Source organism: Neodiprion fabricii, chromosome 3 (genome assembly GCF_021155785.1).
Source record: "Neodiprion fabricii isolate iyNeoFabr1 chromosome 3, iyNeoFabr1.1, whole genome shotgun sequence".
Classification (NCBI taxonomy): Eukaryota; Metazoa; Arthropoda; class Insecta; order Hymenoptera; family Diprionidae; genus Neodiprion; species Neodiprion fabricii.
Genome location: NC_060241.1, coordinates 1,222,349 through 1,240,578, shown reverse-complemented (window position 1 = coordinate 1,240,578; position 18,230 = coordinate 1,222,349). Strand labels below are relative to the sequence as shown.

General features: G+C 43.5%; 3 protein-coding genes across 12 annotated transcripts in view; all 3 read left to right on the top strand.

The window, feature by feature from the left end:
• LOC124177166 (metabotropic glutamate receptor 1-like) overlaps nucleotides 1-5,165 on the top strand; it is a 41,815-nt gene extending 36,650 nt beyond the window's left edge. For both annotated transcript variants that reach the window (XM_046559242.1, XM_046559241.1), the window contains 5 exons: nucleotides 345-530; nucleotides 603-917; nucleotides 1,251-1,488; nucleotides 1,827-2,229; nucleotides 2,509-5,165. In XM_046559242.1, the coding sequence (XP_046415198.1) occupies nucleotides 345-530; nucleotides 603-917; nucleotides 1,251-1,488; nucleotides 1,827-2,229; nucleotides 2,509-2,824 (1,458 nt within the window). In that variant the 3' untranslated portion in view covers nucleotides 2,825-5,165. The remainder of the gene's footprint in view (nucleotides 1-344; nucleotides 531-602; nucleotides 918-1,250; nucleotides 1,489-1,826; nucleotides 2,230-2,508) is intronic.
• A 1,136-nt stretch (nucleotides 5,166-6,301) lies between these two features.
• LOC124177168 (putative gustatory receptor 28b) lies at nucleotides 6,302-11,801 on the top strand. 8 transcript variants are annotated; one of them, XM_046559253.1, is made up of 7 exons: nucleotides 6,428-6,677; nucleotides 7,167-8,034; nucleotides 8,676-8,879; nucleotides 9,395-9,463; nucleotides 9,531-9,620; nucleotides 9,682-9,750; nucleotides 11,724-11,801. In XM_046559253.1, the coding sequence occupies exons 2-6, from the start codon at nucleotides 7,201-7,203 to the stop codon at nucleotides 9,748-9,750; spliced, it is 1,266 nt and encodes a 421-aa protein (XP_046415209.1). In that variant the 5' UTR covers nucleotides 6,428-6,677; nucleotides 7,167-7,200; the 3' UTR covers nucleotides 11,724-11,801. The 8 variants fall into 8 exon arrangements, with proteins under 8 accessions (XP_046415201.1, XP_046415209.1, XP_046415208.1 ...); XM_046559252.1 differs by lacking the exon at nucleotides 11,724-11,801 and adding an exon at nucleotides 9,913-10,036; XM_046559250.1 differs by lacking the exon at nucleotides 11,724-11,801 and having other exon boundaries at nucleotides 7,167-7,550; nucleotides 7,620-8,034; nucleotides 9,395-9,620; nucleotides 9,682-10,778.
• A 3,312-nt stretch (nucleotides 11,802-15,113) lies between these two features.
• The window catches only part of LOC124177167 (box A-binding factor-like), a 59,485-nt gene continuing 56,368 nt past the window's right edge, over nucleotides 15,114-18,230 (top strand). For both annotated transcript variants that reach the window (XM_046559244.1, XM_046559243.1), the window contains exon 1: nucleotides 15,114-15,239. In XM_046559244.1, coding sequence (XP_046415200.1) covers nucleotides 15,182-15,239 — 58 coding nt within the window. In that variant the 5' untranslated portion in view covers nucleotides 15,114-15,181. The remainder of the gene's footprint in view (nucleotides 15,240-18,230) is intronic.

The following is an 18,230-nucleotide window of genomic DNA, read 5'->3' as shown; positions in this document are numbered from 1 at the left end:
CTTAATATCGCAGTCGTGCAATCAGCTACCGCAAGAAACCGGAAAACCGCATACAAGCGTTTCGCCAAATTGAATATGGCATTCCGTATTCCGTTATGAATAAAGATGAATGCCGGAACATTGTTCCTCGGGTTTGCCCGAAGGTACGGAGAGATCGGTTGTTGATTTTTCGACTCTTCAAGTCGTAACCATTTCGAGAAGCTCCCTCTCGTTGAACCGTGAGAAAATAAAAATAAACAAAAATCCAGCAAAACTTGGTATATACTCCCGATAGCGGTAATCCGGTTGATCCACGCGGAGCGTGGCCGAATTTTAGTTGCGATAACGATAAAACACTTCTCCAGGTATTCCCAATCCTGGCAAAGCCGAGCGGACTCTCGTGCGCGGTGAGTCGCTTAATGCCGGGAATAAGCTTCGCGATGATATACGCGAGCCTCTTGACGAAGACGAACAGAATAGCAAGGATTTTGGCCGGCTCGAAGAAGCGCTTTCCCACGCGAAAGCCGCTCTTCATGTCCGCCACGGCGCAGGTGAGTCCTCGAGATTACGCCGCGGCTCGAAAATCGGGCAGGATACAACACTTGTCTCTGATCCCAACGCAGGTCGTCATCACCTGCATCCTGATCCTTATCGAGGCGGGCGTCGCGACGGCGATGATGCTGCTGGACCCGCCGTTACCTCTGCAGGAATTTCCGGCTCGGGACAGATCCGTCCTGACCTGCGCCACGTCGCCGAGAGCCGTGCTCTCCCCTCTGGCCTTCGACGCGGTCCTGATAGTCCTCTGCACTCTCTACGCCGTCAAGACCAGGAACGTCCCGGAGAATTTCAACGAGGCAAAGTTCATCGGGTTCGCTATGTACACGACCTGCGTCATTTGGGTCGCGTTCGTGCCGATTTACTTCGGCAGCGAGTCCAAAGTGCGTGAAAACAAGCGCCGGAGGGTAACCGCTCCTGGAGTTGGGTGTATGTCGTACAAAGAGTCCTTTCGAGTTACTTGGACTCGTCCAAAATCACGGAATTGCTTCAAGTCAGGTGAAGTCACGTAAAGTTACGACAGTCGTCTGAAGTTATCGAGTCGTCGAGTCACCTAAAGACGCTTGAAATCACGCGAAGTAACTGAAAATCTTTCGAAATCTCGAGGTCCCGAAGTTATTTGTCGGTGCGGCTAACTCGAGGAGCGTTTCTCCCGTCGGTGAAACGAATGCCCGAGATTCAGCCGTCGGATTTCTAACGAATCGTCTCTGCCGCAGGTGATAACGATGTGCATGTGCGTGACCCTCAGCGCCTCGGTCACTCTTATTTTTCTCTTCCTCCCGAAACTCTACATAATCGTCCTACGGCCCGAGCGGAATAACCGGGCCCTCTTCACCACCAGCAAGTCAATCAGGTGCCACATCGGGGCCCGAGTTGCCGCCGCTATCGCCGAGCCCCCGTCGAAGCAGACGATATATCGACTGTCGGGGGAATCCGAGGCGACCGAAGCCAGCAGTAAGTCACAATCGCGGTGTAGTTGACGCGATTGTAAATCCCAGCACAGATCCGTATGACAATGCACAACGGAAGAGCACCCCTACGATTCACGCGTTTCGAATTTCCCTGATTCAATCAACTCCCATTCCCATCCCCCCCCCCCCCCCCCCCCCCTTCTCTCTGTTTCGCTCTCTATTCGCTGCGTGCAACGAACAATGCGCCGTTGTAATGCAAACCGGGAATCCAGTTTGATGCTAATGCTTTTTGTTGACGTACCGGGAGTAATTGCCAATCTTAAATTGGACTCTCCCCGCCTTGCCCTGGTTCTATTCTCATTTTCGTACAACTCCCGACAGACAGCTGCAGGGCGACGATCCAGCGCCGAACACTCAGCGTTCAGACGGGCGAGGAGCTGTTGGCCGATCTCTTCTGCATATCCTGCGAAGAAGATGACAAAGTTGGAAGAAGGGGCGGCGGGACGGAGGTGCCAAAGTCGGTTGTTACGAAATTGAACAATTCGATGGAAACTATCGTTTCGAGATCGATGGAGAAACTCTGCAGGTCGATGGAGAAGATATGCAATTCCAACGAGAGCGTTTACCGTGCGAAGGAAAGACCCCTCAAGGTTGACGCTAACCCAATCGGAAATGGAAGGAGGAGATCTTCCCCGTCCATGTCAAAGGATTTTGGCATCCAGCTGCAGCTTCCGGATTGGGCTGAACTCGATCCGAAAAATTTAATCAACGATCTCCGCAAGTGGTGAGTATATTAATTCGGCAGGGACAAGCTCTTTGGAAACTGTTTAAAGTGTGATTTCACTACTGATTCGACGAAAAATCAATCGCCAACTTGGCCGAACTTGCAGGACATACTAATTGTAAGAGGAAACGAGTAAAAATATCCGAAGAACAGTACCGAGTTGGCGGCTAGTTTTTTGGTGGAATCTTTCCCGAACCATCCGAAAAACAAACCGCCTCGTAACTCGCTTGTTCAGCGGTGCGTTTTTCCGTTGAAACGTCACAAGAGGGTAAATTTCAGCTCGCCGACGGTGCAGATGTTTCGTTCGTCATCGCGAAACGTTTCACCGACGAAAGACTGCGGCTGTCGTGAAAACGTTTACCAGATCGTTGCCGGTGATAATTGCGTGAATGATTGCAACGTTTATCGCCAATTTCACGACGCGACGAACGTCGGCGACGACGTCGACGAGGGGATCGTCGGTGTGAGGATACGGGAAGAGAACGACGTTCTTTCCGGCGACGACGAACCCGTTGTCAAGATCACCATCACTCTGGGGCAGAATTCGGCTGCTACTTCTGGAGGATGCCTCGTGGAGGAAACTGCCGGCGTTTGATCGTCGAGTGACGTATTTACGCGCACGTGAATCGTTACCGTTACTTTCTTTCTTTCTATTCATATTTATTCTTTTTCTTTTTTTTTTTCGAAACCTAATTACGCAGAAACTAGTCGAAGAGAGTTATATTTTTAACTCATCAAATTGCCCCGATCCGTTATTAGTGATTTCGTCAACTCTAGTCATCGACGTTGTAGGACGCGTAGTATTCAATTGGCTGCGACGATGCGAACATCGATTTTTCTCAGACGAACAGTTTTTATCTCTCGAGAAGTTGCGCAGTCGTAGAAATAGAAGAAAACGAAAGGAAAGTTCGTGGAATTATGGGAATCGTGAAACAATATCGGTTCTTGATATACGATCGTAAATACGTAACGAACGCAATTCTAAATATATTCTTAAAAAGGAATACGTTCATTTTTTCTACTCTTGATGCTGATTTTGTTCGTTCGAATCGAACGTATTTAAAATATATATTTATAATAATTATTTCAATCAACATCTGCTAACTCGAACCCCTTTCGACATGAAATATTATCACCATTATTCCATGCAGATTTCAATCGATTTTCCTATCAATTTTTATATTCCAGTCTTTGAGGTATAATTTTCTAATTTAATACTCTGTACCGTCTAATAGTCGTCGGGAATAAATCAAAGGTTATCTACTTTATGTATAAAATACTAACAAAAAGAATAATCATAATTAGCGTATATATATATATACGTACACATATAATATATATGTGTATGTATATATGCTAACAAAAACTGGAGACGCGTAGCGAAGGGATCAAAATGTAGCAAGATTTTTTTTTTTTTTGCGTACTCTGAAATTGAAATTGAAATTTCGTAATGTTACATCTCTACCCGTCATTAGAGAAAAAGGAAAGAATAATTTGAACAATATTTAGGCGTACAAAATCTATTATACAAGTATATATAATATACATGTTGTATGTCAATAAATTTTCAAATAAAAAACGTATAAATATACCTACACATGTTACTCGCACACTGAGAAAGACGATTTTATTCTACCTGTCACATTTCCGCGAGTCGAGAAACTTGTCGTTGTGAAATAAAAAAAAAATGATATTCTAGTCCCGAGGGTTTGTTCGAAATGTGGCAATTGTTGCTCCCGAAAAGTGTTTTTCTTAATGTGCGTGTGTTTGTATACGTAGGCATTTAGATTAGGATATTCATACAAGGAAGGGGAGGGTCTCTACTTGTCTAAATAATTATTGATAACTCTGTAAGGTGTTTGTTCAGTCCTTATCCGTCATCTTCGTGTGTTGAAAAGTGTTTCATTTCTTTCCAATTCTTACAACGCACAGATCAGTGTGCTCATCCTACTCACCTATCAAAGTTGTTATCATGATCTTTCGTTACCGAATTGGTCCGACGGCGGTTCCAATCCAACAATAATTGTCTAGTATCCCTCCCTTGAGATGCAATTAATAATCGTAGACTATATCGTACACACAATTGTGAATACACGAGTCGTTACGCTTATCGTCGTTTCGTTTTATCGACGACATCCCGGACGTAACTTATTGTAGTTGTGCTATTATCGTTTCGGTCAAGTCGATATACTTGTACGTTTGGCAGAGAGAGAACAAGAAACGTTTCTCTTTCGTTTTTTTTTTGTTTACAACATTTTTCGTTGAATTATTACGACGTGGAAATTAATATCTACGCACGTGTAACGTAATTTTAGCGTAATGTATCTTCTATTGTTAGAGTTGAATTAAAAAGAAAAACAAATTTTTTAACACTTCGTCAGATGATCGAAATCACTCCGTCGGTTTATACCCTGCGAATGTTTGAGGATTTAATGTAAAATTTGAAGGTGAAGGTAAAATTTTGTTCAACTTTTTTTCATCGTCAAATGATTTTACATACCTACTGGAACGAGAATTTTTTTCACCTTCACTGTATGTTTCTAACGCACGATTTCAGTAAAACTGTTTGAATTCTGGAGTTTTTTTTTCACGTTCTATAATAATTTTCAGCATAGCGGTAAAAAAAAAAAAAAAAAAAAAAAGAAAAAAATACTGACGCGAGTCCGCAATATTTCAATCTATGCAGAGTAAATTCACTGCAGCGGCACAGGCGAAGCAATTGGTTGGAAACAAAAATTCCATAGCTCAATTCGAATGGATAAATCGACCCATGGGATAGTCGTAGCTGTACATGCAATCGAGTCGGCTCATACGAACGGCGGATTCAACAACAAAAAGGAAAAAATAGAAGAATGGAAAGGAAAGGAACGAATGTAGAAGAAAAAAAAAAAAGGAACGAGCGAGCTGAAAAAAAAACGTGGAAGAAAAACCACAGCGTTGAAAGAATAAAGGTATTAGGTATTAAAAAAAAAAAAAAAAAAAGTGCGATTCGTTGGACAAATGTCGCGTTTTGGTTCGTGGAGCACGTATGGAAATCTGAAGCGAAGCGTGCAAGGTGATCAAGTCGCCGTGACAAATGTCGCTTAACTTTGACCCGGTAAAATCGGTAACGCTGCCCTCGGGATCCACGAGTAATCGTGATTATGATTACAGCGGATGATCCGCAGCATGCTGCGGTGCGGAACCCGCGACGAAAAGCTCTGATTGCCGCAATCAATTTCAATTGCAAATCAATGACACCGCGCTGTATTTCCCAACCCTCCACGTTTTCGCGGACGCGTACAGAGTTGAGGATGGGGGTGGGTTACAGCTTGGACGGTATAAAATCATACCTATTTCTAGGAGTTTTCTTTCTTTTGTTTTCTTTCAAGTGCCGCTATTTTGTTATTAATTTCAATGAAAAAACTCTGAAATATTCTTGAAACTATAAACAATAAAGCCCTGAAACTCAAATTCCTCCAAGTGTTTTCATTTTCTTTCAAAAGAAAAAAAAAAACCTAAAGAGTCGGTATAATTTTATACCGTCCGAGCTTTAACCCCCACCCCCTCAATTTTCACATCAGTGGGGCAAAATTATTTCGCTGAAGTTTTACTTTCTTAATTTTTTTTCTTCTTAGGTTTTCGCAAACTTTTGCGGACAATTGCAAAGACCAAATGTTGGCCCTTCCGGAATGTTTTTTTTTCGTGGCCGAGTTGAAGCGCTTTCGGTTTTCAATTGATTCTTGGCTCTTGAGTATTGTTTCCCCCGCGGACGGCAAAGCATTTTGTCGAAACTGCGAAAGAAGGAATCTGGCATCTGGTGCAGGCACTTAGATCTCGGTTGCTTTTCAACTCTCCGGCTACCCGAATTCAAAGCCGAACACACATCCGTGCAGGGCGTAACGATTCTTCTTCTTTTCCCCCTGTTCTTCTTTATTTCTTCCTTTATTTCGTTCTTCGAAACTAAATACGAACTACACTTTAACTCGGTAATTTCCTTTCTCTCCGTAAAATCGAGGGCGAATAGTAAACCGCATCTTTACTTCAGCTGTCCGTTACTAATTATCGTATCGTTCATTGGGTATACTTTATACTTACTTATTTCTGCTCCCAGGAACCTGACAAACAGCACCATCAAACAAACGGATAAACAAATATCTCAAAAAGTGTATTCATACGCCAAGAAAAACGTGAGTAAAAATTATCCGATCATCTTGATGAAGCCCGCAATAAAAGAAGAAAGGTGGAGAGAGGACCGCTTATCGCAACTATTAGTCATTGTCGTCGGTCGCGCTTAGCTCGAATGACCGAGCAAATTCTCCGGCATTAGTACCGCATCGCGTGATCCGCAGACCACAAGTCGTGCAATTTTGTCAGGTCGTTGCCGAAGCTCGTATCACCGTGGCGAACGAGATACAACTGCCAAGTTGTGGTCGAATTATTCACACGAGCACTACGGAATTCGACATGTAAGAAAAAGATCAGAATTCTATTAAAATTTCGTATACACAGGTCAGCAAAAAATATTTTATCTCAGCCGCATGAAATATCTTTGGTACATGTAATATTATGTTTTCGAGTACGCTGAATACAAAAATTACTTCCATTCCTCTCCATCGCGTACAGTATTTTTGGAGCATACAAGGTGTTTGCATAAAGAAAGATTAACAGTAAGTCTCACTTTGATACATTTTAAATAGAAGTCAGAAATCATTTTCGCATAGGATTTTTAGAATCAAGAATAGAATACCAGATTTTGAATTAAACGGAAGTTTCACTTTGAAACTATAAACACGAGTTCGAGAAAAAAATTGACGTGGTGGAATTTTTTTTAAATCTATAACAAACGGTATAAAAAACTTGTAGTGTTTTGGTTCTAGACCTGTGACATTATTCGTGTTCTTTTTTTTTTTATTTCTATGTAACACGTTTAATAAAAAAAACTCTGCTTCAACTAGGCGGATCCGCGAAACTTTGGCACAATAATTCAGGATGAAGAGACTCGGGCGAAACGTTGCGGCGACAAGGATGCGGGAATTGAACGTTGCATTGCGGCCGCTTCGAATCGTGTCGCAGATTCTGGGCCTGAACATACAGGGAAAATGGGGTAGGGCCTACACACTCTGGGTCTTCCTGGTGGTGGGAGGGCTGCTTTACGGGAGTTTCGTCTTCCTGTTGAGCGGAAAGGCGGAGACGCTGACCAACATCGACTCGCTGATTTTGTGGGCGCAGGCGGCGGCGAACGCGATCCTGGTGGCGGTTATCCTGGTCACATGCCTCGTTCAACCGCACCGTTTCCTCTTTCCGATCCAGGACATGAGACGGGTCGACGTGGTGCTCAGGTGGCTTGAAACCCCGTTGAAAACACCGCCTCGCGGACTAATCGCCATCAGCGTTTCTTCTGCTTTCAGGTATCTCGGTGCCAGGATAACGAACGCGTGGCTCCGCCGCAGGCAGCTCGTCCAGATTTCAATGTCATTGGCCTTCCCGGTGGTCCTTGGATACCGGGACCTCTTCAAGATGTTCCAGTTGAGCTCTGTCCTGATCCTCGTCCACTGTCTCTGCTACGGCTACGCGGTCTCGTCCACCATGGTCATCGACTGCCTGTTCGTCGATTACCTAGCCGTGATAACCGACCGGTTTTCCGAGCTCAACCGAGTGCTCAAGGCCTTTGTCGAGCATCGCAAACCGCCCGTTGGCCTGGGCCTCGTCTTCGTTGCTGCCGACTCCGATCGAGGAACCCTCGGCAACGAGAACGCGAGGATCGTCGCAAACGTCGAGAAACTTCGACTAGCTCATCACGACCTTTGTGAGATCTCGAAGAAGGTGAGGAGGACTTTGGGACACCGATACCATGGAGACTACGTAAGAAGCACGAACTCAAATTGGGGAATTGACGAAAATTGTCGCGGTAATCGTACACGTTATGTTTATTTTCTGTACCACTAGCGACGCCAGTGGTTCTTTTGCACCAAAGTGTCATTGGTTCCATGGATGCCCGAGATCGGTCAATCGATGATCTTGCAATGTGATCAGTAGAATCCGCCTTATACTCCCTCCACCAGCGTCATCTTATATCGAGCAGTTATTTGTTCACATGGCGTTCGTGCTCCTTGTGTAGTCTCCATGACCAAGACGTTGAACCGGTTCCTTCGGAGTGGTCCAATTCACTTGACGGTCCAACATGAACTCACACTTTTACCTAGCGCGGGAAATGGGTTCGAGGAAGTGTTTCGTCGAGGAAGGTCATTGGATTGACTTTTGCGAAATCAAAAGAATAAGTTAAAGATGCAATTAGTGAAATTGAGTTTGAAGAAAACGAAAGAAATTTGCAATTGAATTATTTTGCAAAAGTCGATCCAATGACCTTTCCCGATGAAACTCTTCTTCAAAATAATATCCTTGGGCCACGAATCCTAAATTGAAGATGAGTTTGTTCGTCAAGCTTTTCTGACTCGACGATGCAGGTGAACGGATCCTTCGGTGTCCAGCTCCTCGCCATCACAGCGATTTCTCTCGTCATGGTGACCGGGCAGCTCTACGAGGCTTACCACTTCATCCTGCTGGAGCAGAATCCCGCCGAAATAGCAGTCCAGAAGGTGATGTGGTTCACTTTCTACGTCGGGCGTCTTTCCTACGTTAGCTACGCGTGCAGTCGGGCCAGCAACGAGGTGATTTTCGTTTAAGAGGTTACACATACCCGAAACGGCTAAAACTAGGGTTATGTTTGAGAATTCTTTTTCCAGTATTAAACTGAATTTTATTCAACAACCATTACATATCTTTTAAAGTATGACACGTTATCTACAGTGTGTGAAAATTTGGTTGAAAAATTTCAAACGGTAAAAAAGTTACAGTCATTTTTCCTGGGGCGTGTTTATGTTTATAGCATTTGCGTTACTAGACGTACCTCAACTGTTTTGTATCGGAGAAAAATTTTTTTTGAAGGAGATAGATGAAACTAGTACTTATCGAGTTGGAATTTGAAAATTCAATTTTTTCGGATCACGGCAGTCTCTGGAATAAAACGGGTGATTTTTTGCCTCAAAAAAGGTATATGTAACCCCTTAAACCGTTAAGGTGGTCTTTCCGTAACATCCCGATCCTTAAAAAGCTCTATCGGTAAAAACTCGAGGCCAGGAAGTTACGGAGAGTCTGACAATTTTTGCCTTCTCTTTCGGCGCAGGCGAGTCGCACCGCTGTTATCATCTATGAGATTCCTTTGCACCAGGCGTCGAGCCTTCTGAGCACTCAGGTAAATTATGTTTCACCTTTTTTCAAAACTTATACCTGTGGCTACGTCGATCTCCCGACCGTTTCAGATTCAGCACTTCTGTCTTCAGATGTCTCAAGAGAGTCTGAATTTCAACGCCTGCGGATTCTTCACCATCGATCGGAGACTACTCAGTGCGGTAAGTTGTAGCATTGAGAGTCTTGATCGGACCGCGTCAAGTCCTCTAAATTTCGTTCCAGATCGTTGGAGTGGTTTCAACCTACTTGGTGATACTGATACAAATGGACAGGAAAACAGTATGCAGTTAGGTATTGGAACGCCAGTTGTCAGGATAAATAAAAAACCAAACAATCGATACCCTTATTACCCCGCAATTCGCACCCTGATGAGATATTTGCTTCTAGATCCCTTTTACTTAAGTATCATATTAAGTTTTCTCAGTTTTTACTTGTATAATGCTCTCCATCTAGATCACGATGACGAATTGGGTAACGTCGAAACAAATTCACTCACGATTGTAAAACCGATCAAACTCAGGTCGAAGAATCCGTCGCATCGGTCACGAAAAAGAGCTGCTCCTGGACTTGGAATGAGATGTGGAAGGCTTCGTCATGAAATTTGTGAAACCCTTTCTTGATCCGCATTGCGTTGATCGGAGAGGCAGTCTTGTTCGCCTGCAAGACAAATCGATAATAATATCAGCCATTCAGATGATTGAGAGACTCGGCGGGGTCTCGAGAATAAAACGTTCGCCTCTGCGCTGGTGACATAGCGGCTGAACACATGAGCGAAGCACGGGTGGTCCAAGTGCAATTCGTTCAGAGGCCTTCGACCATGCCGTTTCATCGCTTCGTAGTTCCGATAGATCTGCTCGGTGAGGAATTATGAAATAAAGAAATATCAGTTGAATCACCAAGTCGAACAATTGTTTTACCGAAAGATTATTTATCCGAAAAAGGTTTTTCAGGATAGTTTGCATACCCAATGAACAAATCACAGAATGTATAAGAGATGTGGAAAATTGATATTTGTGAATTTGAAATTAAGAACGGCAAACACTTTGAAAATCCAATGAACCGAAAAAATGTGTCGAAAATAAAAGTTGCCAAGAAGTAAAATTTCGATCCGGAAAATGTAGAATGACCAAAGCTCCGAATGATAGGATGCGCTTGTCCCTGGTATAGTGCTGGTAGACAACGACGGTATCTATTAACCGGCACTGAAACTGGTAGATAATATGCTTTCGTTGTTTTGGCCCTTCTGTACGAATGAGATTCGGTACATTGATTTTTCGAGTTATGGATGTTTCGCTTCGATAAAATTCGGATTTGTGAATTTCCGTAAAAAGTACGACTCTGAAAGTTGAACACTCGTCTTTTCCAGTATTTCATTTCATATTTTGCCCGTCGTAACCTTGCTTATTCTTAAGAGGTATTTCTGTATGAATTTATTTCTACATATTCGCGTTCTCAATTTTTATTCTTTTATCAACACAGTTTTTCCTAGTTACGTCTTTTCTACGTTTTCAATTTTCGTTAATTTGATTTTTGGCATTTCTATCCGCCGACCTTTTAGTCTTTCGGAAATTTTGCCCCCGACCCCTCAAAATCTTACCAACTTACACGTATCTCGTGAAGCGTTTATCGCATATAAATGTAGCGAAAGACGGTAACGTTCCAACTTTTGAACACTCGGTGTTATCGTCCCTCTGAACTTCGACTCGCACCTATCGCGTCTTTCGCAAATTCGTAGAAACACGTCGTCAGAAGAGTCGCTCATCATCCGCCTTGCGTTGTCGGATTGATCCCAATCAACCTGGCTACAAATAACGAATACAGGTATCTAGGATGCAGCTTATTTTTTCGTGATACGTTGGATCCGGAATGAGATGAGAAAACCTCTCAAGTATACTCGATTTTTGTGCCCTTACTTTGAGATCCACAAGACAAATTATTCCTTGCGAATAGGCGAAACCGCAGGTACTTTGAGGATGGTGCTTAGCGGAAATTAAACTCGCGGTTATAGTTCAGACGGAGGTAAAACTCGTCGGAGGCTAACGAGGGCGGTGCTGGGACGGAGACGAGCTTCGGACTCATTTGCTTAATTGCATTTCACATGCTCGTATCTACGTAGGGTACGTACCTGTGGGGATGCGGAAACCAGCCTCGTCGTGTCAAGTCTTGTGCAATACGGGTGCGCCGCTGGTTAATGACCGTGCGCCTATACCTATCGACTCTCCTCCAAATGTCACGTAATCGTATTTCGTCCCTTTTGATTCCAGATAGTGGTATCGAGGAAATTGGATCACCGCTGGTACCGGTGCGACGGAAACTCCGGACTTACGGAAGTCATGAATTAGGTGCGTTTTCTTGTTCCAATGAAAATTCACTCTATTTTTTACAACCATGGACGACCAACTTTTTCACGATTTGGCCAAATTAATCTATCGATCGATCCGTTCTCATTTATCCAAAATTTATTTTACGTTGTACAATTATGATAAATTGGAGTTTATGAGGGTAAGAAAGAGATTATGATGAAAAACCAGTTACTTCATCTGACGAAAATCCAACGAAGTAGACAGAATATCGTAAGATTCATTACGTTTCATTTCGTATCTGGATATTTTTTGTTTTTTCTCCTTTTGAGATGAGGTATGAGGTATGGAAAAAAAACCATCAACCGAAGAATACCCGAACATATCAACCAAAATGTCAGGACCAAACCATCGAAATCTAAAACACTGCGACAATCATAGAAAAAGCGGAGGATTTCTATCTAAGGTCAGGCGCAATTTTATCAACTAAAAGAAACACTATGAATAATTTTGGACATTTCTAATTCATGTTTTTACCTAAAGGACTAGACATATTAAAGTCCATCTCAATTAAATTTCACAATCACCAATAACTTACATGTTTATTCTTCATTTTCTCCTTATTGAGCACTTATATTTTTATTTCAGTACAACTTACGGCGCTTAGCAAGCTCAAAGGTTAAAGGCAAGTAAATGAAACTATACGCTTTTTTACCCAAGCATTGTGTATTCAAAATTATCTCTTCGTAATTCAGGTACTTCAACAAATTTTCAAGTAGTCAACTAAGCTTGAAATTATAGTCATGTTTAAAGTAGCTTTATAATACACAATGTTATGACTTGATTCCACAACTATTGATGTATTTTTTCGTCCTCAGTAGATCTTGCATCTCTTTTGATTCTAACAAATAGAGTTGCTTTGACCTTTATCTTGCGATAACTGAATACTTGTGACAGTGTTTAGTTCAAAATTCCCTTGCAGTAACATCCCATTGTTGTACCTTCAGAACAGCGCCGAATCATCGGCAACCCAGCCAACCTCAGTATCACAGTTGTCCAAAGCTCCGCCAGATAGCGCAACAAGTTGGTTCAAACCACGGTCTCACATCCCGCGGTTCAAACATTAGCGCCAATTTCTTCCCGACTGGTGGCGCTTTCACGAACTATTTTTACCGCAAGCCGGGCAGTGGGATCAGTTCAAATTGCGAGGTAAAAAAAACTTTCGTAAACCTCCGAAGAAATTGTACGCAGATTCATTTTATGGTTATTAACGATCGACCGCATCGCATTTCCCGTACCATTAAATTTCCTTGATAATCGAGAATCGCGACGCACGCTTACTTACCACCAGTTTGTATCGACGAATATGTATACACCTGTAGGTTTGCGATGTGAAACGATTTGTAGCAAGAATTATTACCCAGCTAACGAGAGCCGCGGCGTTCCTGGTCGACGCAGAAGGAGATGAATTACACGTTCAGGCATCAAGCGTTGCTGGGCTTTGCACCGGACTGATGCAGTCACTCTTTGCCGGTCTGTTATTGCTATGGATCGAGAATATTAAACTTCCGGCACTTGTGTTTTGCTCCCGAGAGACGCGCGGGTCAAGGATACGCGCACGCTGGGGCTGAACGTGTTTTCAGAAAGATGATATATACTCCAGGTACGCGAGAGGAGTTCGATACTTTAAACAGGAAGTTGTGCCAACTAATTTTCCAATCTTGTTTCAAGATATTGACTCACTAATTTCGAGGCGCAACGATAGAAAAATTTCAACAACAATGGGGGAGCGGATCGTGAATAATTACACACAACTTTAATACTGCAGGGTAGATTTATTTCAATAAAAAATTACAATCGTACGGTGATTGTTTGATTAAAAAATTTCATTTTTTTCGTAATGGAACATCATGAAAGAATTGAGGAAAATTTTTTTTGGCGTTCGAATTTTTGTCATAAGATGAATCGAGTTCGCGGATGTCAATCTGAACGTAATTTAATTTGCTGTTAAAATAATAATAACAACAACAACAAGAATAATAATACTAATAATAATAATATTAAGATGAGATATTTGCGTCTAGATACTTTTTATATAATAATAATAATAATAATAAGTACATGGTACCGACATAGCTACAAACGCGTTCCTCGTCTCGTAACGAGAAGAAATTACAGACGAGCGTTACGGGAGTTCGTGTTATACATTCTCAAGTATAGTAGTCATGTCACTCACACATGTATTCGTCATTACGAAATATAGTCAGTATGTAGTGTATCCGGCTTAATATGTTTTAAACAGACGAAGAAAAAGAATACATAACATAAGCTCCCACAATTTATAGCAGATAATATGATTTTTATTTCACATTCAGCAGTATAGTTTATTACTTACGGTATGTGTAACATACATGTATGTGAAATAAAGTCCGACGGAGATTATGCTTGTGGAATAATAATCCTCAACATTAGATGAAGAAAAAAAATAATACTAAACAAACCGAGAAATAAAATAAAATAAAGACCAAAATTGGCCAATTTAGCGATGACAGAAACGATGTATGAAAAAAACAAGAGCACTCTCTTGAACGTTGGGTCCATTTTAAAAATTTTAGCGGCATTTTCTTCCAATTGCGAAATATTCATCAACGTGGCTGATTACTACACCGACCGTGTTCTGTTCCAGTATACCGTTAAATACCTGGATGATGTAAAAAAAAAAAAAAAAAAAAAACGTTGAAACGATTATTGGGTCAAATCGACGATTGACAGAGTGGAGAAAAAAATATCCCGAGAGCGGTTTTTGAACGGTTATCAAAACGGAGACTATGGAGCGATATTTGTGGTCAATTTAGAACTCGAACGTGTGGTAGTGTTAGATTGACAACGAAAAATACTGTATAAAAGTCTACATCGCATTTTTTTTTTTTTTACAGTACATCGCGGCCTTATCGAGGCTCGAAAATACAAGGGGTGATGGACCCTGGTAATAGTAAGGAGAAGAAGAAGTTGCGAGTAGCCGGTCGAAGAAGAGAGGCGGCCCGGGTTGACCGACGCGACCTGGAGGGGGCCCGGGGCCGATAACAGCGTACGTTTTTCCCTCGGTTAAAGGCGAAAGCCGCGACTCCCACCAGAGAGCCAGCGGCCAGGCCGCGCCGCTTTTCTCGCCCCGCACCTCGCCGCAGCGAGGCTTTCAGCCACGGCTTGACCGCGGCGTTGCCTCGCAAGTCGGACTCTATAGCATCAGCGCAGCTCTGGGTCGCGGATCGCGTGCGACACCCGCGAGTTCTCTCATATATATACACAATATAAATCGTAAATTACGAACGGATAATATTCTTCGGCGAAAGGTCGAGGCGGGAGATTTTTGTGCACGTTTTTTATTGTTCCGGTCAGCGAAGGCCGCAAACTCGAGGCAGCCGATGGCCAAGCAGGAGGGCGAACAATTCCAGCATCCGGCTCCGGCTCACAATCAGCCAGGTGAGTCCGATCAGATAATTTCACACCGTTCCGCAACTCGCCTCTTATGCACGCCGGCTCGGCCCGCACTGCGGCACGTCGCACAACCGCTGGGGATGTATATACGATGCTCTCCTCCCGGTATCAGAACTGATAAACTCACCCGTTGCTCGATAACGAGTAACTCCGACCCCCCCTCCCCGAGACTCTACGTGCATCGCAATTCTTTCCGCGCTCCCGATGTCTTTTCACCTTCCGCATGCGTTTTTATCTTGCGTCGTTACCAGTTTTGTGTGTTCAGTTTTTCCGCCGAGATAATTGCCCCGAAGATAGCGAGTATTTCAAAGCTCGTTTCTTCAGCGAGAGAGTTTAGAGAGTTGCGCCGCCTGGCGGCAACTTTACGAACTGCGTCGGTCGCCCCGGGAGTTTTGAATCGCACAGAGTTTTATCGCGAGTACTTTGAATAGAACCGTGAATCTGGTATTATGTTCGCGACAGATTCTTCGAGAAACTCAACAGGGACACGGACTTTAGCGTGCCGGACATGTTCGCCAATCGGTAAATGGTAAACGGATATCGAACTGCCAATGTAGATCGCGAACTTCAATCACACGGGGCATTAAATTTATCGACGACCGGATTGCTGGTGGTGCATACCTCGGGTACAGAAGCGAGGAAAACAATCAGGCGATTGGAGCCGGGAGTACTTTTGCATCCCATTGAATAAATCACGGCAGGACATCGAGATGTTTGGATTGGAAACCAATTGGATCCTTGGCGAAACTTGTATAACACACGTGAACAACGCGAGGACAATGAAGTGTAAAGTAGCTTCGAGGTGAGGCGGATTCCGCACAACGAGTGCGCTCGAAGGTCGAGGAACATGGTATATAAATATATTCAACCAAAGGAAGTTAACGTTTCGCAGATCGTGCGGTCAGGGCAGGAGCCTTGAGAACACGTTGGTTTGTTTCTCGGTAGTTCGAAGCCGTTGCACAGGACATTAGCGCGGCTGAAAGCCACTCGCTGAAACAATCCCAAGGAAATGAAAGGCCCGGTCTGACAATTACACGACATGCAATTATGCATTCGCAGCTCTTACTTGACACTCGAAGCAACGATCCTCGATAATCGAAGTCGCCGATCTTTCCCTCGGGATCGGTTTTGCAGAGTGACGTTATGCCAACGGACGTAGCCAACCGCTTCCGGTGGCCGCATGGCGGGAACGCGTCAGACTTTCTCACCACGGTTTGCTTCCTTCACTGAACGGCTCCTCGCCATTTGTAACATTTGATTTCTTTCTCTTTTTATAAATTCTGTAAAAAGTGCGTCAGGATAAGGAATACTCGGCTCGGGATAAGACCGCCAATGGATCGGACCGTAAGCTCGCCCTGGCTCTCTGTCTCTGTCGATTTTCTCAATTCTCTTCGCTTTGGCTGCACGGTTACGTTTAGCGGTGCGATTACTATTACGGCTTATCGGGAGACACGCGTCGCAACATATGGGACTGGTTATCCCGCTATCATTTGAGGTCGATGACGTAGCCGCGGACGAGCTCTCAGAGAACTGATCAAACGCAGCTCAACCGAGGAATTATCGTGGCCACTCATTTCTAATATCGCCGTCCAACTCGTAATTATCTTTTCAGCGTCCCGCTGCTTACCGACATTGAAGAAACCTGCACTTGCGGCCATTTCCCTACGTCATCCGCCAGTGACGTCACGCGCCACTGCCGTATCCCTGCTTTGCTAATGTGCACTCCGGAAAGTGGCGGGAGTTTCGAATCTCAGTCGGAGATTCGATGCTGGGAAATCAAAAAGGTGTTTTCGGAGCTAGTTTCGAGGCTAGCCTTTCCGTTGAGCCGCGCGATATGTCGCAGCTCGTTGAGCCAGTTTCGTTATCGGAAAGAGCGCTTTACGCGTACGGCGCAGTGAAGCAAGTACAGGAAAATGAGGTAGGTACGAAGCCTCGCGGTGGCGTTGTTGTGTATGGTTATTAAGGAGGCGGGCATTATAATTAGGTCGGAGTAAAAACACCGCAAGTGTGTCGTTGGTCGTGCGGAGGTGTAGGTGAACACACGCCGCGTAAGTTAAGGCCGCGAGACGCTACGTTGCGCGGACAGCAACTGCCGGACATAGGCAAGCAACAAATGACCACGCAGCGTGGTTATAACTACGTATCTGCGTATTATATGTTTTCTTAGTTAAAAGCACTGTACACACAGCGTAATAATGCAAGTAAAAGTTGGGGCGGAGGGCACGGGGCTCTTGTGACTCAGTACGCCGAAGGTTCACGAGTCCAACTTTGCTCTGAGTTGCTTGTTTGACTGCGCGTTGCACCCAAGTTGCAATTACATGCGATGTTAAGGACACGTCGGGCGCACAGTCCACTCGTTCACAAATTGTTCATCAATAACAATATACCGTCTAATCGGACCTTTGAAGACTTAAATCTAACTTGAGTTTCGTGAAATTCATTAGCAGGAATCTTTCCCCAACCTCGAAATCGAAAACCTGAAAACCCCAATTCAAATATAGACATAGTTTAGTTGTTTGTAACTTTACGGTTCCGGCATTGGAATTAAAATCAACAATTTGTTTAACAATTTTACTTGTTCGGACACGTTTTCGTTCGGACTGTACAACCGATACATGTCTTTGCAAGATCGAGGTGACGAGCTATCGGTATTAAAATTTCAATAACAACGCGAAACCGATAGTCTGCATGCCGAGTAAAATGTTTACTTGGATACATAATTTACATTGTTAACTGGGTATACTTTTCCTCAACTTATGCAGCGGTCTGCTAGCGAGGTAGCAAACGAATCTGTACACTTCGAGAATGACCAAAAAGAATGGATTTTCTATTAAATCGATTATTTTTTCCAGATTAATCGAGCATCACATATTATTTCACAAACTCGATCATTCGACCGACTCGATTATTTTTTCTCACAATCGGTTTTTGTTTTTTACCACCACGAACGACGTAATACAATATTAATTTATGTGA